Below are 22,556 nucleotides of genomic sequence, written 5' to 3'. Positions count from 1 at the left end.
TACTTTTTCTAAATTAAAAGGAAACATTTGGTGAGGGCAAACTTGGGTCAGGTGGATTATGCTTGCGCTATGACAAATGACATGACAAAAGCACCACTGGCATTAATTAGAATCAACCAAAATCCTGCATTAGAAAAAAATCCTCCAGCTTTGGATAGCCCCATGGCACTGAGCATATATAACATCCCAACAGGTTGGCATGCGTACCTGCTCCCTCCCGTATGAGCGAGCTGAGCTTGGGGCTGAAGAGGACGTCTACGTGGTTCAGTATGAACTCCACCACCACCGACTGGATGCGGACCTCCATGAAGGCTGCCGTGCCACTAAAGCAGGCCGACTCTATCTGCTTGGACCTGGGGAGACGACATTGGGGATCAACCATGGGGAAAGAAGAGTCAACAAAATTCTCTATATATTTTTTTAATGACTCATGCTTCCACATAGGGCTGTTGCGGTGACCGTACTACTGCCACACCAGCAGTCAAGACCGCAGTAAAATTCCATGTGACCGTTGCGTCAAGGTAATCTCCTTTTATGCACTCTGGACATGCTTTGGTAGTACCCAACTTGCTAACTACCTTCAGGTCCTAATGGCCTGGTACTCAGGGCTCTATTGTCCCTCGAACCACTCTGACATCAATGCTAATGGTATTTTTAAAAATCACATCGAACACTCATCAAAACAGTAGGCCTATCATACTTTTAAAACTCACTTCACTGTGATGATCAATTTGAAGAAAGAAGTTCAACAGCAGGTTGAAACAGTGTAAAACATGGTTGTTGTGGATGTTGTTTCAACGCCTAAGACAACGAAATGGACAGCACTTTCTAAGGTGATGATTAATTCAAAACCCCCATATGCATATTAGAGCTTATGCATACGCATAGTCCAAGCCTGAAAGAAAAATCTGAATTAAAATTATGATTGTGCCATTATACAATACATAGCCTACTGCATATTACACATGGCAGAAAAACTACTGATTTAAGATGTTGTTGGTATATAATTGGTCTAGCCTAAAATACCACACATTTGAGTAATCGCCTTTGAGTGTGGACTGGTATTATTATGCATACTGGATGGACTGGTTACCTTATGCTACACTTCAAAATTTCTATCCATGAATCTGGGAGAGAACTTAAAGCCCTAGGCGATGCTGTTGGTTCATTGATTGTGCAAAGCGGCTTACAGTTAGCCTACAATTAGTATATTTGTATTTGAATAACCTAGTAATAGGGAATTATTTATATTTTCATAATTAATTGGGAGACACATTTCCTTTAGCTATACAGAATATCTCACCACCATGCGTTTCCATCTCCTCCTCTCTCTCCTTTATTCATTTCTCGAGCGTGCAGACGGGATGTGAAGTTTAGTGAAATATGTTTTGTTGCGAAAACATGTTACATTTACATTTTAGTCATTTAGCAGACGCTCTTATCCAGAGCGACTTACAGTTAAGTGAGTGCATACATTTTCATACTGGCCCCCCGTGGGAATCGAACCCACAACCCTGGCGTTGCAAGTGCCATGCTCTACCAACTGAGCTACACGGGACCATCAATGTTCCCAGACAGATTTCTCTTGGTTTCCCAAATTAAGCATGTGCACTGGGTAGCTGCAGGAACAAGGTTGGAGAACCCATGGCATACAGAGTTTGGGCATAATATCACCTGTCAGGCAGTGAGAGCATGCTCCTCCAACAGTGGTTGATGCGTGGTGAAATAAGTGTTCTTATATATATTTACGGACCGTCAGGAAAAGCGTGAGGCCTCCATTCGAGTGCATACAGATGACATGTCTTTATTCCCCTGCCCCTTTGATAATGGGCCATTCTAAATCGAAACAAATTTTACATATTAGTAAAGATTAAACTGAGAATAGTCTGATGGGTGAAAATATGATCACTTGATGACAGAACAGCTGTGCAGCCTGAGGCAAGGAACAGAGCGCAAGCTTTTTTTGCTACTTTCTCAAATCATCAATAGCCTATAGGTCGCACCATGCAGCCCATATATGTTTTGATTTCTAAGACAGTCTAAGGTTTGTATAATTCACAACTAAAGTTGCCAAATAACTAAATCTAGCATTTACAGTGCATTCGGAATGTATACAGACCCCTTGACTTTTTCTACATTTTGTTACGTTACAGCTTTATTCTAACATGAATCAAGTAAAATCTAATCAATCTACACACAATACCCCATAATGACAAAGCAAAAACAGGTTAAGAAATGTGTGGACATTTATTAAAAATATCACGTTTCATAAGCATTCAGAACTTTGTACTTTGTTGAAGCACCTTTGGCAGTGATTACAGCCTCGAGTCTTCTTGGGTAGGACGCTACAAGCTTGGCACACCTGTATTTGGGGAGTTTCTCCCATTCTTCTCTGCAGATCCTCTCAAGCTCTGTCAGGTTGGATGGGGAGCGTTGCTGCACAGCTATTTTCAGGTCTCTCCAGAGATGTTCGATCGGGTTCAAGTCCGTGCTCTGGCTGGGCCACTCAAGGACATTCAGAGACTTGTCCCGAAGTCACTCCTGTGTTGTCTTGGCTGTATGCTTAGGGTCGTTGTCCTGTTGGAAGGTGAACCTTTGCCCCGGTCTGAGATACTGAGCACTCTGGAGCAGGTTTTCATCAAGGATCTCTCTGTACTTTGTTCCGTTCATCTTTCCTTGAACCTGACTAGTCTCTGCCACTGAAAAACATCCCCACAGCATGATGCTGTCATCACCATGCTTCACCGTAGGGATGGTGCCGGTTTCCTCCAGACATGACACTTGGCATTCAGGCCAAAGAGTTTAATCTTGGTTTCATCAGACCAGAGATTCTTATTTCTCATGGTCAGAGTCCTTTAGGTGCCTTTTACTGAGGAGTGGCTTCCGTCCGGCCACTCTACCATAAAATACCTGATTGGTGGAGTGCTGCAGAGATTGTTGTCCTTCTGGCAGGTTCTCCCATCTCCAAAGAGGAACTCTGGAGCTCTGTCAGAGTGACCATCGGGTTCTTGGTCACCTTCCTAACCAAGACCCTTCTCTCCCGATTGCTCAGTTTGGCCGGGAGGCCAGCTCTAGGAAGAGTTTTGGTGGTTCCAAACTTCTTCCATTTAAGAATGATTGAGGCCACTGTGTTCTTGGGGACCTTCAATGCTGCAGAAATGTTTTGGTACCCTTCCCCAGATCTGTGCCTCGACACAATCCTGTCTTGGAGCTCTACGGACAATTCCTTCGACCTCATGGCTTGGTTTTTGCTCTGACATGCACTGTCAACTGTGGGACCTTATATAGCTAGGTGTGTGCCTTTTCAAATCATGTCGAATCAATTGAATTTACCACAGGTCAAGTTGTAGAAACATCTCAAGGATAATCAATGGAAACAGGATGCACCTGAGCTCAATTTTTCAAGTCTCATAGCAAAGGTTCTGAATACTTATGTCAATAAGGTATTTCTGTTTTATATTTTTTATAAATTTGCAAACATTTCTAAAAACCTGTTTTCGCTTTGTCATTATGGGGTATTGTGTGTACAGTCGTGGTCAAAAGTTTTGAGAATGACACAAATACTAATTTTCACAAAGTCTGCTGCCTCAGTTTTGATGATGGCAATTTGCATATACTCCAGAATGTCATGAAGAGTGATCAGATGAATTGCAATTCATTGCAAAGTCCTTCTTTGCAAAAAAAAATGAACTTAATCCCCAAAAAACATTTCCACTGCATTTCAGCCCTGCCACAAAAGGACCAGCTGCCATCATGTCAGTGATTCTCTTGTTAATACAGGTGAGAGTGTTGACGAGGACAAGGCTGGAGATCACTCTGTCATGCTGATTGAGTTAGAATAACAGACTGGAAGCTTTAAAAGGAGGGTGGGTGCTTGAAATCATTGTTCTTCCTCTGTTAACCATTGTTACCTGCAAGGAAACACGTGCCGTCATCATTGCTTTGCACAAAAAGGGCTTCACAGGCAAGGATATTGCTCCTAGTAAGATTGCACCTAAATCAACCATTTATCGGATCATCAAGAACTTCAAGGAGAGAGGTTCAATTGTTGTGAAGAAGGCGTCAGGGCGCCCAAGAAAGTCCAGCAAGCGCCAGGACCGTCTCCTAAAGTTGATTCAGCTGCGGGATCGGGGCACCACCAGTGCAGAGCTTGCTCAGGAATGGCAGCAGGCAGGTGTGAGTGCATCTGCACGCACAGTGAGGCGAAGACTTTTGGAGGATGGCCTTGTGTCAAGAAGGGCAGCAAAGAAGCCACTTCTCTCCAGGAAAAACATCAGGGACAGACAAATATTCTGCAAAAGGTACAGGGATTGGACTGCTGAGGACTGGGGTAAAGTCATTTTCTCTGATGAATCCCCTTTCCGATTGTTTGGGGCATCCGGAAAACACCTTGTCCAGAGAAGACAAGGTGAGCGCTACCATCAGTCCTGTGTCATGCCAACAGTAAAGCATCCTGAGACCATTCATGTGTGGGGTTGCTTCTCAGCCAAGGGAGTGGGCTCACTCACAATTTTGCCTAAGAACACAGCCATGAATAAAGAATGGTACCAACACATCCTCCGAGAGCAACTTCTCCCAACCATCCAAGAACAGTTTGGTGACGACCAATGCCTTTTCCAGCATGATGGAGCATCTTGCCATAAGGCAAAAGTGATAACTAAGTGGCTCAGGGAACAAAACATCGACATTTTGGGTCCATGGCCAGGAAAAGGGAAGGAGTCTGAATACTTTCCGAATGCACTGTAGGACCTGTTTCAAATGATCACTTTTACGCTCAACATAGCCACTTCATATGCGCACTCGCTCCATAATAGGAAAAATATCCTTCCTATTTTATTCAGCTAAGTTCAATTATATTCTTCTTACTATAAAATTATATAACATAAAATAATGGCATGGGACTTAAGCATATCTTGTCAGCTAAATGAACAAGCCTACAGCCTATGGCATGGAGCATAGACAAATAACACAGGCCTACAGTAGGCCAACTCATATTCTGTTATTCTGAAATACATTTTCTTCATATCATGTTTCTTTAGACCGGACTAAAACAAATAGAGGTTTTATGATTGTTTTTATTAAATTAATTTATTAAAATGTTGATTTTCCTAAGGCGTGCATCAGCGGCTTGCATGTGTGGAGGCGCTAAACATGTTTATGTTAATTAGCGGTAAATTACTGTGAGACCAGCAGGCTTTTGCATGACAATAACCGTCTGACAGAATGCCACGACCACCACAGCCCTACTTCCACAAAAAGGCAGAAGAATTTGTTTGTTTCCTAAATTCAGTCACAACATAGCCATTTTCGGTACAAGATCAACTACAGTTACTCAGAGCAACCTATATGTACTAGTACTATTGATAACACCAATGAGATATGAACAATAACATGACATTGAACAAGATAATAACATAATGTTGTCTGACCTCAGTAGGTTGGGGGCCCAGACAATGGCCAGGTTCTTGCTGTGCATGTTGGTGATGAAGCTGAAGGTGGCCAGATGGGACAGGTGCCTCATGAGGAACTCCAGAGTCCTGAGAACAGGATGGGGGATGAAACACACAACTAATTTACACCAGTTCTATGACTACTTCTACAGAAGTATATTTTACCCTCTTGTATAAGATCATACGGTTCTAAAACTGTTTGAGTGGAATACAATAACCATCCATTATGTTTGTATAACATTCACTATATATACAAAAGTATGTGGACACCCCTTCAAATTAGTGGATTCTGATATTTCAGCCACACCCATTGCAACTGTACCGGGCAAATGGCGTCGTGTGGGCGAGCGGTTTGCTGATGTCAACCTTGTGAACAGAGCGCCCCATGGTGGCGGTGGGGTTATGGTATGGGCAGGCATAAGCTACGGACAATGAACACAATGGCATTTTATCGATAGCAATTTGAATGCACAGAGATACCGTGATGAGATCCTGAGGCCCATTGTCGTGCCATTCATCCGCCGCCATCACCTCAAGTTTCAGCATTATAATGCACGGCCCCATGTCGCAATGATCTATCTGTTCACAATTCCTGGAAGCTAAAAATGTCCCAGTTCTTCCATGGTCTGCATACTCACCAGACATGTCACCCATTGAGCATGTTTGGGATGCTCTGGATCGTGTGTATGACCGCGTTCCAGTTCCCGCCAATATCCAGCAACTTCGCACAGCCATTGAAGAGGAGCGGGACAACATTTCACAGGCCACAATCAACAGCCTGATTAACTCTATGCAAAGGAGATGTGTCGCACTGCATGAGGCAAATGGTGGTCACACCAGATACTGACTGGTTTTCTGATCCACCCCTACTTGTTTTTTAAGGTATCTGTGGCCAACAGATTCATTTCTGTATTACCAGTCATGTGAAATCCATAGATTATGGCCTAATGAATTTATTTCAATTGACTGATTTCCTTATATGAACTGTAACTCAGTGAAATCTTTGAAATTGTTGAATGTTGCGTTTATTGACATATGGAGACAGTAATGTGTGTTGTAGCCTGTGTGTTCCTGCAGGGGGCAGCGTGGCTTTGCTCTAACCTGTAATGCGGAGGCGGCAGCTGCTGAATGACATCATGTATTTTGATGAGCCGCTCCTCGTCTGTGGCTGCTGACACGGCCTCCTGTGGAGCGGAAAGGAACGAGGGAGATGGAGGGGAGGATGGAGGGAGGGAGGAGAGTGGTACGGATCAGTGCCTCTGCATTAAGAAGTGCTTAATTAACACTTGACACCTCCACGCAGTCAGTCGGCCAGGGCCGGTGCAAAGGAGGCACTTGCAAACCGCTTGTCTAAGCCAAGGGGACATAACGCTGCCTACACTTTGACAATCTTCATATTTTACTTAGGGGGGGGGGGGGGGGGGGGGTGGGAGTGTTAGACTAGCTCATCCTCATAACATACAGTGGGGAAAAAAAGTATTTAGTCAGCCACCAATTGTGCAAGTTCTCCCACTTAAAAAGATGAGAGAGGCCTGTAATTTTCATCATAGGTACACGTCAACTATGACAGACAAAATGAGAAAAAGAAATCCAGAAAATCACATTGTAGGATTTTTAATGAATTTATTTGCAAATTATGGTGGAAAATAAGTGTTTGGTCAATAACAAAAGTTTCTCAATACTTTGTTATGTACCCTTTGTTGGCAATGACACAGGTCAAACGTTTTCTGTAAGTCTTCACAAGGTTTTCACACAGTGTTGCTGGTATTTTGGCCCATTCCTCCATGCAGATCTCCTCTAGAGCAGTGATGTTTTGGGGCTGTCGCTGGGCAACACAGACTTTCAACTCCCTCCAAAGATTTTCTATGGGGTTGAGATCTGGAGACTGGCTAGGCCACTCCAGGACCTTGAAATGCTTCTTACGAAGCCACTCCTTCGTTGCCCGGGCGGTGTGTTTGGGATCATTGTCATGCTGAAAGACCCAGCCACGTTTCATCTTCAATGTCCTTGCTGATGGAAGGAGGTTTTCACTCAAAATCTCACGATACATGGCCCCATTCATTCTTTCCTTTACACGGATCAGTTGTCCTGGTCCCTTTGCAGAAAAACAGCCCCAAAGCATGATGTTTCCACCCCCATGCTTCACAGTAGGTATGGTGTTCTTTGGATGCAACTCAGCATTCTTTGTCCTCCAAACACGACGAGTTGAGTTTTTACCAAAAAGTTATATTTTGGTTTCATCTGACCATATGACATTCTCCCAATCCTCTTCTGGATCATCCAAATGCACTCTAGCAAACTTCAGACGGGCCTGGACATGTACTGGCTTAAGCAGGGGGACACGTCTGGCACTGCAGGATTTGAGTCCCTGGCGGCGTAGTGTGTTACTTATGGTAGGCTTTGTTACTTTGGTCCTAGCTCTCTGCAGGTCATTCACTAGGTCCCCCCGTGTGGTTCTGGGATTTTTGCTCACCGTTCTTGTGATCATTTTGACCCCACAGGGTGAGATCTTGCGTAGAGCCCCAGATCGAGGGAGATTATCAGTGGTCTTGTATGTCTTCCATTTCCTAATAATTGCTCCCACAGTTGATTTCTTCAAACCAAGCTGCTTACCTATTGCAGATTCAGTCTTCCCAGCCTGGTGCAGGTCTACACTTTTGTTTCTGGTGTCCTTTGACAGCTCTTTGGTCTTGGCCATAGTGGAGTTTGGAGTGTGACTGTTTGAGGTTGTGGACAGGTGTCTTTTATACTGATAACAAGTTCAAACAGGTGCCATTAATACAGGTAACGAGTGTAGGACAGAGGAGCCTCTTAAAGAAGAAGTCACATGTCTGTGAGAGCCAGAAATCTTGCTTGTTTGTAGGTGACCAAATACTTATTTTCCACCATAATTTGCAAATAAATTCATTAAAAATCCTACAATGTGATTTTCTGGATTTTTTTCCCTCATTTTGTCTGTCATAGTTGACGTGTACCTATGATGAAAATTACAGGCCTCTCTCATCTTTTTAAGTGGGAGAACTTGCACAATTGGTGGCTGACTAAATACTTTTTTTCCCCACTGTATACAGTACTTATTACCCTTGAGATAATTGACACTTGAACATACCCCCCACAGAGATAGAGATTTATTAATTTTTTCGACATGGAAATTGGATTCCAGTTCAGGATAGTGCGAAACCTAATAAATACCATCCACAAAGAGACAGAGCAGGGTTCCTCTGGGGCCAAGGGCATTATGCAATATTGCAACACTGTAGAGCTCTCAAACCAAAACAAAAAGGGTCTCGTAACTAGGGGGACGCCAAGCGGCAGCAGCACGTTAGTGTGAGAAAGCGTGATGTTTTTGTTTTGGGTAGAGGAGAAGGGCACTCAGGGTGCAGTGCCCGTGCTGTGCCAAGAGCAGGTCCTTACGGAGAATTTCTCGTAGAGCTGATAGGTGAGCAGGGGGTTGGGCAACTCGCGGAAGTAGAGCTTGCACAATGAGCCCACGCAGTGGATGTCCTGGATGTACACGTCTTTGGTCAGGTCGGGGATCTGTTCCGAGTCAAACTCATGCCTAGTGGAGGGAGGGAGAGAAAGACATGGATGGAGAGCGAGAGGAGGGGGATAGAAAGGGGGGTGATAGAGGGAAAGAGAGGATTGAGCGAGAAAGAGAGACCGAGACAGATTCATGGACAGAGAGAGAGCAAGTAAGTAACTAGAGACAAATCAAGAGGAAAATAGAACCATTCCTCCCATTGCAAAGAGGTGTTGGTTCATCTCTTCCTCTTAGTTCTACATTTTTACATATTAGTAATTTAGCAGACGCTCTTATACAGAGCCATCCGTTTTGTCACTAAAGCCCCATATACTACCCACCATTGTGACCTGTACACTCTCGTTGGCTGGCCCTCACTACATATTCGTCGCCAAACCCACTGGCTCCTGGTCATCTAGATATCACTGCTAGGCAAATCCCCGCCTTATCTTAGCTCATTGGTCACCATAGCAACACCCACCCGTAGTATGCGCTCCAGCAGGTATATCTCACTGGTCATCCCCAAAGCCAACACCTCCTTTGGCCGCCATTCCTTCCAGTTCTCTGCTGCCAATGACTGGAACGATCTGCAAAAATCTCTGAAGCTGGAGTCTCTTATCTCCCTCACTAACTTTAAGCGTCAGTTGTCAGAGCAGCTTACTGATCACTGCACCTGTACACAGCCCATCTGAAATTAGCCCACCCAACTACCTAATCCCCATATTGTTATTTATTTTGCTCATTTGCACCCCAGTATCTCTATTTGCACATCATCTTCTGCACATCTATCACTCCTGTGTTAATACTAAATTGTAATTATTTTGCACTATGGCCTATTTATTGCCTTACCTCCATAACTTACTACATTTGCACACACTGTATATAGATTTTCTATTGTGTTATTGACTGTACGTTTTGTTTATTCCATATGTAACTCTGTGTTGTTGTTGTTTTTATCGCACTGCTTTGCTTTATCTTGGCCAGGTTGCAGTTGTAAATGAGAACTTGTTCTCAACTGGCTTACCTGGTTAAATAAAGGTAAAAGAAATAAAAAAAATAACAGTAGTGAGTGAATACATCTTCATACTTTTGTTACACTGTTTTGTGTTGAGTTTTGTGACCTGAAGAACTCATGATAAATCCATGGAATGTGAACTACTATGTAAATAAACAGAGTGTTCTGGACAGGACACTCCCTTTAATAATGTTTCTGACAGGAAGCTGCCATCAATAACTCTTACTTCATAAACAACCCCTAATTTCTTTGTTCAAACATCAGAGATGATGAAAATGTCCTCTCTCTTTTCAGTGAATACACCGAGTGTACAAAACATTAGGAACACCTTCCTAATATTGAGTTGCACCTCTTCTGCCCTCAGAACAGCCTCAATTCATCGGGCATGGACGCTACAAGGTGTCGAAAGCGTTCCACAGGGATGCTGGCACATGTTGACTCCAGTACTTCCCACAGTTGTGTCAAGTTGGCTGGATGTCCTTTGGGTGGTGGACCATTCTTGATACACATGGGAAACTGTTGAGTGTGAAAAACCCGGCAGCATTGCAGTTCTTGACACACTCAACCCAGTGCGCCTGGCACCTACTACCATACTCCGTTCAAAAGGCACTTAAATATTTTGTCTTGCCCATTCACCCTCAAAATAGCACACATACACAATCCATGTCTCAATTGTCTCAATGCTTAAAAATCCTTCTTTAATCTGTCTCCTCCCCTTCATCTACACTGACTGAAGTGGATTTAATAAGTGACATTAATAAGGGATCATAGCTTTCACCTGGTCACCATGTCATGGAAAGAGCAGGTGTTCCTAATGTTTTGTACACTCAGTGTATATTCCATGTGGAATAATGGTTGTTGTCATAAATGGCACATTATATTAATGATGTAATCCTAGACAACTGAGGTGTTAAGTGGCAGTTGGGATATCCAACAGTGGGTTTAACAATTGGAAATAAAAATTTTAAGACGGTTCCTAAATCTCCATCCTGAGTTAAACTATGCAAATAATTATTGCAGGGTTAGGATTTTACTTATTCAGGATCAGGAAAAAACGAAAGAAAGCCCCATAAAATACTACAAGAAACCCACACTATTTCACGCTTGGCTTCGAGACGCCAAACATTCCTTCCTCTTCACAGTCAAAAATGTTATAATTACAGGGTGAGAGACTGTGAGTTCTCAGTTGGTAGAGTGCAACAACGTCAGTTACTTGGACTGTTTCAGAGGACAAAACGAACAGTGCAAAAATGTGATGGGAAGAGAACGGTTAGGGGTTATGTTTCGCTACAAGTCACGGCCAGTCAACAGGTTGTTGACGAGGGATGCCCACACACACCCACACGTGTTGTTGTTGAGGGATGCCCACAGTTCCCACACACAGGGGTAAATCAACATATCGCATGCCAAGGAAAAGATTATGGTAATTTCTGTTGAAAGTGCAAGTTATCTTTGATGGAATTTTTATGAGATGTAGGGCACAAGTGCATTATCTTTAGGAGTTGGGTTCCACTCTTAACTTACTGTTACGAGAGCTGTATTCATTTGAACATGAACTGATATTGAGTACAATGGCACCTGGTAGTCAAGGTCCATGATGTTATAACAAGACCTTTGCCTTCTCTGTGCACCGAGGGCTTTGTGCAGAACAGAACAAATTCTCAGAAGTTGGTGGCTGGTGTACACTTGAGATTACGTCTATGAACACCCTATGAGGCAGACCCATGTTTAACGGATAGCACTGCCAAATCTGTGTGAGAGAGAGTGTGTGTGTGCGTGTCTTACCGTAGTTTCTGGATGTTGGAGGCGATTCCAGAGAGGCGGTACATGCCGTCCACCACGCCATGTTTCTCGATGAACTCCGTGCAGCTCTTGAGTACCTGGGGAACTGGAGCAGGAAACTCAATGTCAGAGAACACAAGAAACACTCACACAACTTTAAAAGGGCATCTCTACTTCAATCAATAGATGTGCACCGGAACACTGCAAGGTCAAAAGAGGGACCTTCTGTCTTCCTCCTTTCTAAAGAGTGTGCACATATTCTTCCTCAAGAGAACACCAGCTAAGAGGGTTTTCGCATTGAGAGAATATTTTATGTTCTCTGATAAAGAAAAACACGAACTTCCATTGATCAAAAGCAACGTTGTGTGAAGAATCTTCAAGTTGATCACCGGTACCAAGAATACAACGTAGAGAAAAGAAAATCAAAGTAATTCCTTAAGTTGATTTTCAAAAGGCAATATTTGAAAGTTGAAGTCTGCAAAGCTTTGAGCTGCCTGACACCAAGGCCTGCCAGCCTCACATCAGACCGACCCTTGCTTCAAAAAGGGCCTTTTCCTATTCTCAGTGGCTATCTGGACAAGATCATCAGATAACACATCATGGCCTGCTGCGAGGGCAGAGAAGGCAGAGAGAGAGAGAGAGCGAGAGAGAGAGGGCAGAGAGAGAGCAGGTCATGAGCAGATGAGCTCCTGAATCTTTCAGCATACAGTGGGGAAAAAAAGTATTTAGTCAGCCACCAATTGTGCAAGTTCTCCCACTTAAAAAGATGAGAGGCCTGTAATTTTCATCATAGGTACACGTCAACTATGACAGACAAAATGAGAAAAAAAATCCATTAAATCACATTGTAGGATTTTTAATGAATTTATTTGCAAATTATGGTGGAAAATAAGTATTTGGTCAATAACAAAAGTTTCTCAATACTTTGTTATATACGCTTTGTTGGCAATGACACAGGTCAAACGTTTTCTGTAAGTCTTCACAAGGTTTTCACACACTGTTGCTGGTATTTTGGCCCATTCCTCCATGCAGATCTCCTCTAGAGCAGTGATGTTTTGGGGCTGTCGCTGGGCAACACAGACTTTCAACTCCCTCCAAAGATTTTCTATGGGGTTGAGATCTGGAGACTGGCTAGGCCACTCCAGGACCTTGAAATGCTTCTTACGAAGCCACTCCTTCGTTGCCCGGGCGGTGTGTTTGGGATCATTGTCATGCTGAAAGACCCAGCCGTGTTTCATCTTCAATGCCCTTGCTGATGGAAGGAGGTTTTCACTCAAAATCTCACGATACATGGCCCCATTCATTCTTTCCTTTACACGGATCAGTCGTCCTGGTCCCTTTGCAGAAAAACAGCCCCAAAGCATGATGTTTCCACCCCCATGCTTCACAGTAGGTATGGTGTTCTTTGGATGCAACTCAGCATTCTTTGTCCTCCAAACACGACGAGTTGAGTTTTTACCAAAAAGTTCTATTTTGGTTTCATCTGACCATATGACATTCTCCCAATCCTCTTCTGGATCATCCAAATGCACTCTAGCAAACTTCAGATGGGCCTGGACATGTACTGGTTTAAGCAGGGGGACACGTCTGGCACTGCAGGATTTGAGTCCCTGGCGGCGTAGTGTGTTACTGATGGTAGGCTTTGTTACTTTGGTCCCAGCTCTCTGCAGGTCATTCACTAGGTCCCCCCGTGTGGTTCTGGGATTTTTGCTCACCGTTCTTGTGATCATTTTGACCCCACGGGGTGAGATCTTGCGTGGAGCCCCAGATCGAGGGAGATTATCAGTGGTCTTGTATGTCTTCCATTTCCTAATAATTGCTCCCACAGTTGATTTCTTCAAACCAAGCTGCTTACCTATTGCAGATTCAGTCTTCCCAGCCTGGTGCAGGTCTACAATTTTGTTTCTGGTGTCCTTTGACAGCTCTTTGGTCTTGGCCATAGTGGAGTTTGGAGTGTGACTGTTTGAGGTTGTGGACAGGTGTCTTTTATACTGATAACAAGTTCAAACAGGTGCCATTAATACAGGTAACGAGTGGAGGACAGAGGAGCCTCTTAAAGAAGAAGTTACAGGTCTGTGAGAGCCAGAAATCTTGCTTGTTTGTAGGTGACCAAATACTTATTTTCCACCATAATTTGCAAATAAATTCATAACAAATCCTACAATGTGATTTTCTGGATTTTTTTTCTTCTCAATTTGTCTGTCATAGTTGACGTGTACCTATGATGAAAATTACAGGCCTCTCTCATCTTTTTAAGTGGGAGAACTTGCACAATTGGTGGCTGACTAAATACTTTTTTCCCCCACTGTATTTGTTTTTACAAAAATATACATTTAGGGTTGGATAAACATTTGTATTTTTTGGGGACATATACAGGACACTACCCTCCACAACATAACCTTCACTCCAAATCAAAACCTACAACCTGATTTAGGACAAAATTACCTGGAAGGATTCTGGAAGTATTTTTACTACCAATGATTGTTACTGCCAAGGACTATCCAGCAAACCTTCTGATAAACCAGCAAAAGAAGCACAACAGAAACCTGAAAATATCATCCAACCTGGAACTGAGTAAGTAATGTTCAGTCTGAAGCTACTTATAAAGCCTAGAAAGAAAATAATATTACAATAATCTGTAGATATAACTGCATAAAGACTGAATGCTAAATTAAAGGGCTACCAAGCTTGCTGGGAAAGAACAGACCCAGTTGCAACTTTAATTAGCACTGAAGTGTGAAGTGAGAGGTGTGAAGCCCTTGAGCCCAACAATGTCAGCAGAGTTCCTCCCCCACCCAAATGCAGAGGCCTCTTTGGCCTCCTGCTCCATGGCTTCCCCCTGTGCAGAGGTCACCACAATTACAGTACCCCTTGGATATAAAAAAATGACAAGGCACAGAAAGAGTACAAAGAGAAGCTCCTCATGGACAATCCATAGACACTTTTAGCTGACTACTACAAAAATGGGAAAGTAAGCAACTTAACCTTCCACACAGACCATCCCTGGGCATGGCACACAGCTATAAGAGCACACTACCTTTCTTTTAAGAGAGCAGGTATAGGTGGAAGGTGGAAAATCAGAATACTGGAAAACGAGGACCCTGAGACTGACACCCTCTGTCAACCTTTACAAGAACAGAACAGTGGTGGTGCAGGACAACTTCATACATTTCCAACAGGCCTTCCAAAGAATCAAAGAGAGAGCAGGGCAGGAGAAGCTTTCTCTTGGTGACGACTCCCCCACCCCGAGCGAGTGATCACACCTCTTCAAACTTCCCTGTCAGCCCCCATGATAGCTCTCCTGACAACACCCCCACACAAAAGCCAGAGATTGTGCTCCTCATTGACTCAAATGGGAAATACATTGATGAGGAAACTTTTTCCAAAACCCCAAGTGGCTAAACTCTGGTGACCGAACACCCGGCAGCAGTCCCCCCACCTTTGCCAGTACCCTGAAGGACATCAACCTGAACCGCAGCCCCAGCACCTCACACAGGAGCAACACAGAAACTGACACTCCGCCCAGACCAGAGAGACATCCTCCCAGAACTGTGAGACCCCTCCTGGAGGACCTGCACAAAGAGGATCCACACCAAGAGGACCTACACCCAGATCACAGCCACATCCCCACCCCCACCAGTCGACCCCTCCCCAAACCCTAGCCACACCCTATATAGGCCCTCCCCAGATCAGTCTTTTGCCCCTTCTGCCCCCCCATGCCCCTCACCCCTGCACCAAGGACCTCAACATGACAGACACACATATTCCCAGGCCATGAGCAGAGCAACAGGCCCAACCCCCACTAATACACCCACCCAAGCCCCATCCTGCGACCTAAGAGGCATACACCAGATGCTCAGCTCACACCGAATGGTCCGAACCTAAACCACACAAATAACAACACTTGACACTATGGAACACACAGCTTTTACTATCTCATCCTGGAATATACAAAGTCTGAGGTCATCTGCCTTTGGACTAAAGAGCAAGAACCCAGACTTCACCAAAGATATCAGAAATACAGACATTGTCATCTTACAAAAAACATGGTATAGAGGAGATGAACCCACTGGTTGCCCTCGAGGTTATATAGAGCTGGTAGTCCCATCCACCAAACTACCAGGTGTGAAACAGGGAAGAGACTCAGGGGGTATGCTAATTTGGTATAGAGCAGACCTAACCCACTCTATTAAATTAATCAAAACAGGAACATTTTACATCTGGCTAGAAATTAATAAGGAAATAATTTCAACAGAGAAAAATGTCCTACTGTGTGCTACCTACAGTGCATTCGGAAAGTATTCAGACCTCTTGACTTTTTCCACATTTTGTTATGTTACAGCCTTGTTCTAAAACGGATTAAATAAATAAAAATCCTCATCAATACACACAATACCCCATAATGACAAAGCGAAAACAGGTTTTTAGAAATGTTTTCAAATGTATAAAAAATTAAAAACAGAAATACCTTATTTACATAAATATTCAGACCCTTTGCTGTGAGACTCTAAATTGAGCTCAGGTGCATCCTTTTTCCATTGATCATCCTTGAGACGATTCTACAACTTGATTGGAGTCCACCTGTGATAAATTCAATTGATTGGACATTATTTGGAAAGGCACACACCTGTCTATAAAAGGTCCCACATTTGACAGTGCATGTCAGAGCAAAAACCAAGCCATGAGGACGAAGGAATTGTTCGTAGAGCCCCGAGACAGGATTGTGTCGAGGCACAGATCTGGGGAAGGGTACCAAAACATTTCTGTAGCATTGAAGGTCATTAAGAACAATAACTTTACACCCTCAGCACACAGGGTGAAAAACACCTACCTGGAAGTGACAGCATTTCCTCCTCAATATGCCCCGCTAGATACAATTACGACAAAACAACCAACAAAAACAGGTCACAACTGCAGTAGTGTGGAAACCTACCAGAAAATAATTTGCCAACAACTAATTCAATCGCTTTTAGACAACTTCCTGGACAATACTTTTTACTTCAACATTGAAGGTAGCAGTACAAAGCCTAAATAGTATAATTGACCTCTCAGCTTCCCTATCAAATCAATAAAATTCAACCAGACAACATAAGAAAATTAATAACAATGACAAATGGTTTGATGAAGAATGCAAAAACCTAAGAAAGGAATTGAGGGACATATCCAACCAAAAACACAGAGACCCAGATAACCTGAGCCTACGCCTTCACTATGGTGAAACGCAAAAACAGTACAGAAATACACTAAAAGAAAAAATTAAAAAACAGCACTTCAGAAATCAGCTCAATGTAATTGAAGAATCCATAGACTAACCACTTCTGGGAAAATTGGAACACACTAAACAAACATGAAGAGCTACAGTATTTATCCAAAATGGAGATGTATGGATAAACCACTTTTTGGCTCTATAACAAAGAACAAACAGCAAAAACATATACAGTACATGATCAATTAAAAATCTTAGAGTCAGCAATTAAAGACTACCAGATCCCACTGAATTCTCCAATTAAACTGAATGAACTACAAGACAAAATACAAACCCTTCAACCCAAAAAGGCCTGTGGTGTTGATGTTATCCTAAATTAAATGATACAATATACAGACTAAAAATTCAAATTGCCTACACTTAAACATCATCCTCAGCTCTGGCATTTTTCAAAATACTTGGAAACAAGGACTGATCACCCAAATCCACAAAAGTGGGGACAAATTCGACCCAAATAACTATCGTGGGATATGCGCCAACAGCAACCTTGTGAAAGTTATCTGCATTATCATTAACAGCAGTGAAAACAATGTCCTAAGCAAATGTCAAATTGTCTTTTTACCAAATTACCGTATGACAGACCACGTAATCACCCTGCACACCCTTACTGACAAACAAACAAAACAAAATGCATGAGGGTCTGCTATATAAATTGATGGAAAGCGGTGTTGAGGGGGGGGGAAACATACAACATTATAAAATCCATGTACACAAACAACAAGTGTGCTCTTAAAAATTTGGAACAAACACAGATTTATTTCCTCAGTGCCAGGGGGTGAGAAAGTGATGCAGCTTGAGCCCCATCCTCGTCAACATATAAATCAATGAATTGGCGAGGGCACTAGAACAGTCTGCAGCACCAGCTCTCACCCTATTAGACTCTGAAGTCAAATGACTACTGTTTGCAGATGATCTGGTGCTTCTGTCCCCAACCAAGGAGGGCCTACAGCAGCACCTAGATCTTCTACACAGATCCTGTCAGACTTGGGCCCTGACAGTTAATCTCAGTAAGACAAAAATTATTGCACATAAAAAAACGATACCTACCTCGGCCTAAACATCAGCACCACAGGTAACTTCCACAAAGCTGTGAACGATCTGAGAGGCAAGAAGGGCCTTCTAAGCCATCAAAAGGAACATATAATTTGACATCCCAGTTAGGATCTGGCTTAACATACTTGAATCAGTTATAGAACCCATTGCCCTTTATGGTTGTGAGGGCTGGGGTCCACTCACCAACCAAGAATTCACAAAATGGGACAAACACCAAATTGAGACTGCATGCAGAATTCTGCAAAAACATCCTCTGTGTACAACGTGAAACCCCAAACAATGCATGCAGAGCAGAATTAGGACGATTCCCGCTAATGATCAAAATCCATAAAAGAGCAATTAAATTCTACAACCACCTAAAAATAAGTGATCCTCAAACCTTCATAACAAAGCCCTCACCTACAGAGAGATGAACCTGAAGAAGAGTCCCCTCTGCCAGCTGGTATGGGGACTCCGCTCAAAAACACAAACAGACCCCACAGAGCCCCAGGACAGCAACACAATTAGACCCAACCTAATCATGACAAAACAAAGATATTCTTACTTCACACATTGGAATGAATCAACGAAAAAAGAGAGCAAACTGGAATGTTATTTGGGCCTAAACAGAGAATACACAGTAGCAGAATACCTGACCACTGTGACTGACCCAAAATTAAGAAAATCCTTGACTATGTACAGACTCCGTGAGCAAAACCTTGCAATTGAGAGAGGCCACCATTGGCAGACCTGGCTCTCAAGAGAATAGCTGCACTTCCTAACCTCCTGCCAACTGTATGACCATATCAGAGAGACATATTTCCCTCATATTACACAGATCCACAAAGAATTTGAAAACAAATCCAATCTTGACACACTCCCATATCTATTAGGTGAAATATCACAGTGTGCCACCACAGCAGCAAGATTTGTGACCTGTCGCCACAAGAAAAGGGCAACCAAGTGGAGCACAAACACATTTTACATTTACATTTTACATTTTAGTCATTTAGCAGACACTCTTATCCAGAGCGACTTACAGTTAAGTGAGTGCATACATTTTCATACTGGCCCCCCGTGGGAAACGAACCCACAACCCTGGCGTTGCAAGCGCCATGCTCTACGAACTGAGCTACAGGGGACTACACCATTGTAAATACACCCAGTTTATTTCCCCTTTAATACTACAACTATTTGCACATTGTTGCAACACTGTACATAGCCAATAATAAAACATTTGAAATGTGTATATTCTTTCAAAATGTTTGTGAGTGTAATGTTTACTGTTCATTTTTGATTGTTTATTTCCTTTGTTTATTTCCTGTCTATTTCACTTAACATTTAACATTTTAGTCATTTAGCAGACGCTCTTATCCAGAGCGACTTACTGTTAGTGACTGCATACATTTTTCACACTTGCATTGGCAATGTACACATTTCCCATGCCAATAAAGCCCTTTGAATTAAATTGAATTGAATCGAGACGAGAGGAGAGAGGAGAGAGAGGGGAGCGAAATATAGGGGAGGGAGAGATCGAGCGAGAGAAGGGAAAGAGAGAGTGAGAGCATGGTCATTGGGCTGTTGTGTGTGTGTTTGGTAGTCAATCAAAATATGTATGCGAGTCTCTTTGTATGTGTGTGGGTGTGGGTGTGGGTGTGGGTGTTTGTGTGTGCATGCACGTGCGTGTACATGGGGGCTCCCTCACCCCCACACGTGACACACATCATTTGCACATTGACAGAGTGAGACCATCTCGGAAGCAGCTGTTCCACCAAATTCCACACATAGTATGAAAGACATACACTGTTAGAAAAAAAGGTTATTCGGCTGTCCCCAAAAGGAGAACCCTTTTTGGTTCCAGGTAGAATCCTTTTTAGTTCCAGGTAGAACTCTTCTGGGTTAAATGTAGAATCCTCTGTGGAAAGGGTTTTACAAAGGGTTCTCCCATATAGACAGCCGAAGAACCGTTTTAGGTTCTAGATAGCACCTACAGGTACAGGTTAAACTTCCCACAGTCCATTCCAAACACTACACATGTAGGTGAAAGTGGCTCAGCAATACTATCCTGTTTTTATATGGGTTCTGCACTAAGGATTCTGCCTTTTAAGGGTGTTGTCTTTATTGGGTTCTGTCGTTGTAATCTGTACTCTCTTAACTTGTTTGGCGTGTGTGAAGAAAATACAATTCTTATGACTAGCGTTATCATGTATGACAATAGTCAACGATAGAGGAGTTACCTTAAGCACATCTACACGAGGGAGAAGCTAGCTTAAAACATCATAAAACAACATTTGTCTAGGCCTGCATTTATGTGACACCCAAACAAGACATTTGCCAGCTTGGTATCAAAGCTGTGCTGCTCATACAGACATAGAGCAACTGAGGCTTAGCCATAAAGTCAGGACAGATATAATCTCCGGAGCTGTGCAGTGATGTCATGTCATCTATCCCTGGTGTCATCCCCTATCTCGTTACTGTTGGGGAGCGCTGCTCTGCTCCAGTTTGAAAGGTAAAGTATGGTCGTGTCGTTTGACATTTATCTCAGTTCAGACAGCTCTGACTGGCTGTCTGTCATAAGAGTTACCATCTCTGAGACCGCAAGTCTGTCATCTCCTTTCTCACATGACAGATGTGTGCGCAAACACACACAGCACGTGCATATATAATGAGGACAACTCAAGGCATGTGATTTGACGTCAGGTTTCCAACGGGGAAGGAAGACTGTCTGACTCTTCACTAACAAATCTAAAATCAATGCCATTCAAATATAAGCTGAATATGGGCTATGTACACAGCATACGAATTGCCTAAGATAAACCCATCAATTAGTCTTATCCTTTCCTGGATGGACGCCTGCTTCTCCTAAAGCCACACCACTGACGACATGGGCAGTATTGTACTTGTGCAACAGTAAGAGTCCTGCCACTGTAATGCAGTGTGGTGGCGGCCAATCTGAACAGAGCAGAAGAGGATAGTAGTGGTGAAGATGGCTGACAGAACAGTTGGCTCAGGATGGATTTGGGGGCAAACAAAGCATGTGTTGCCAGATCCCTCAGGCTCCAGATCAGTGGAGAGGAGAAATTTTCTTTAACCACACTGCCGACTTGACCATTACACCTTCTGTAAGCCACCAGTGTCGCCGTGGCAACCCTCCCAGGGCACAGGGGGTGGTCGGGTTCACTCTGCATGCCCGGCCCGTAGAGCTGTATGGATCAGTCAACAACAGCTCAACCTCAGAATTAATTTCTTATATTAACTTATCTGACCCCTATCTCAAATTCACAGTAGAGAGAAGTCAGGAGAAAATAGTTATTGGATCTTACAATCCACTAACAAAGAAAACAAGTTGGAGTCTACTATCTTCCGCAAGCCACAAAGTAAGAATACACTTTTACGCACAGACAGTAACCACCCGGTACATCTTAAGCGGAACATACCGGTGAGTCAATTCCTAAGACTCAGACTTAACTGTAGTACAGACATAGATTTAGAGCGCAAAGTTAATGATATGCGCACCAAGTTCCTGCAATGCTGGTATGAGAAGGGTGTCATTGAACAGGCCTATACCCGTGGTAGAGAGAATGAACGTCAAAGCCCTCTCACTGGCACTAATAGAAACCAGGACGTTTGTGTTTTCCCACGGAGTATAGCCCATGTGCTGGGTTGCATTGTATTGAAACACTGGAACATCCTCAAAAGAGATCCAAAATGTACGAGAGTTCACAACATTGCCACCCTCGCATTTGTTTACCCGAGAACAGGTAAAGAATACAAAAAATCCAAAAGATTCAGTCATTGTAGCACCACAGATGTCATATACATGCTCAAATGTATCTGCTGGGCTGCTTACTGTATATTGGTCAAACTAAACTTTGCATTGAAACTTCGCATTGCAGAACAAAAACACGGACTATGCTATTGCGCGCCACTGCATCGAAGCCATCCATGGCACACCTTCCTCCCGGCGCTATGTAGCCATAGAACACGTAAAAATTTCACCAAGGAGGTGATATAGTGGTCCTCTGTAGCTCAGCTGGTAGAGCACGGCGCTTGTAACACCAAGGTAGTGGGTTCGATCCCCGGGACCACCCATTCACAAAAATGTATGCACACATGACTGTAAGTCGCTTTGGATAAAAGCGTCTGCTAAATGGCATATTAATTAATATTAATATTGTACGCAAATTAAAACAAAGAGGCATTCTGGCAGTACTCCTTAGACACTGTGGATCCAAAAGGGCTAAATGATGATTTTTCACTGTCCTCATTTCTATAATGTTGTTGCCTTGATTTTTTGGATCTCTGTGTCTCCAGATTCACAGACACCCAAATATCACCTATGTATATTTAGACATGGCCTATTGATTAACGAGACACACTATTTATCTTATTACTTTGTGCTATAATTTGCCATTTACCTTGAAACATATCATAATATATATATATTTTTTTACATTGCGTGTCAATGGGCCAAACAATGGACTAAAGTGA

The 22,556-nt window shown here is 43.1% G+C and overlaps 1 protein-coding gene across 1 annotated transcript in view; it reads right to left on the bottom strand.

Moving 5' to 3' along the window:
* Window positions 1–22,556, bottom strand: part of LOC311136268 (rho GTPase-activating protein 32-like) — a gene marked incomplete at its 5' end in the record, with an annotated part of 157,636 nt that overhangs the window by 10,202 nt on the left and 124,878 nt on the right. Inside the window, 5 exons of the mRNA XM_084170399.1 lie at window positions 208–353; window positions 5,430–5,537; window positions 6,552–6,634; window positions 8,865–9,009; window positions 11,771–11,873. Of these exons, the coding sequence (XP_084026525.1) occupies window positions 208–353; window positions 5,430–5,537; window positions 6,552–6,634; window positions 8,865–9,009; window positions 11,771–11,873 (585 nt within the window). The remainder of the gene's footprint in view (window positions 1–207; window positions 354–5,429; window positions 5,538–6,551; window positions 6,635–8,864; window positions 9,010–11,770; window positions 11,874–22,556) is intronic.

This window comes from Coregonus lavaretus (assembly GCF_964263955.1).
Source record: "Coregonus lavaretus genome assembly, chromosome: 10".
Classification (NCBI taxonomy): domain Eukaryota; kingdom Metazoa; phylum Chordata; class Actinopteri; order Salmoniformes; family Salmonidae; genus Coregonus; species Coregonus lavaretus.
Note: the sequence above shows the minus strand (reverse complement) of the source record. Positions and strands in the feature narration are given on the sequence as shown.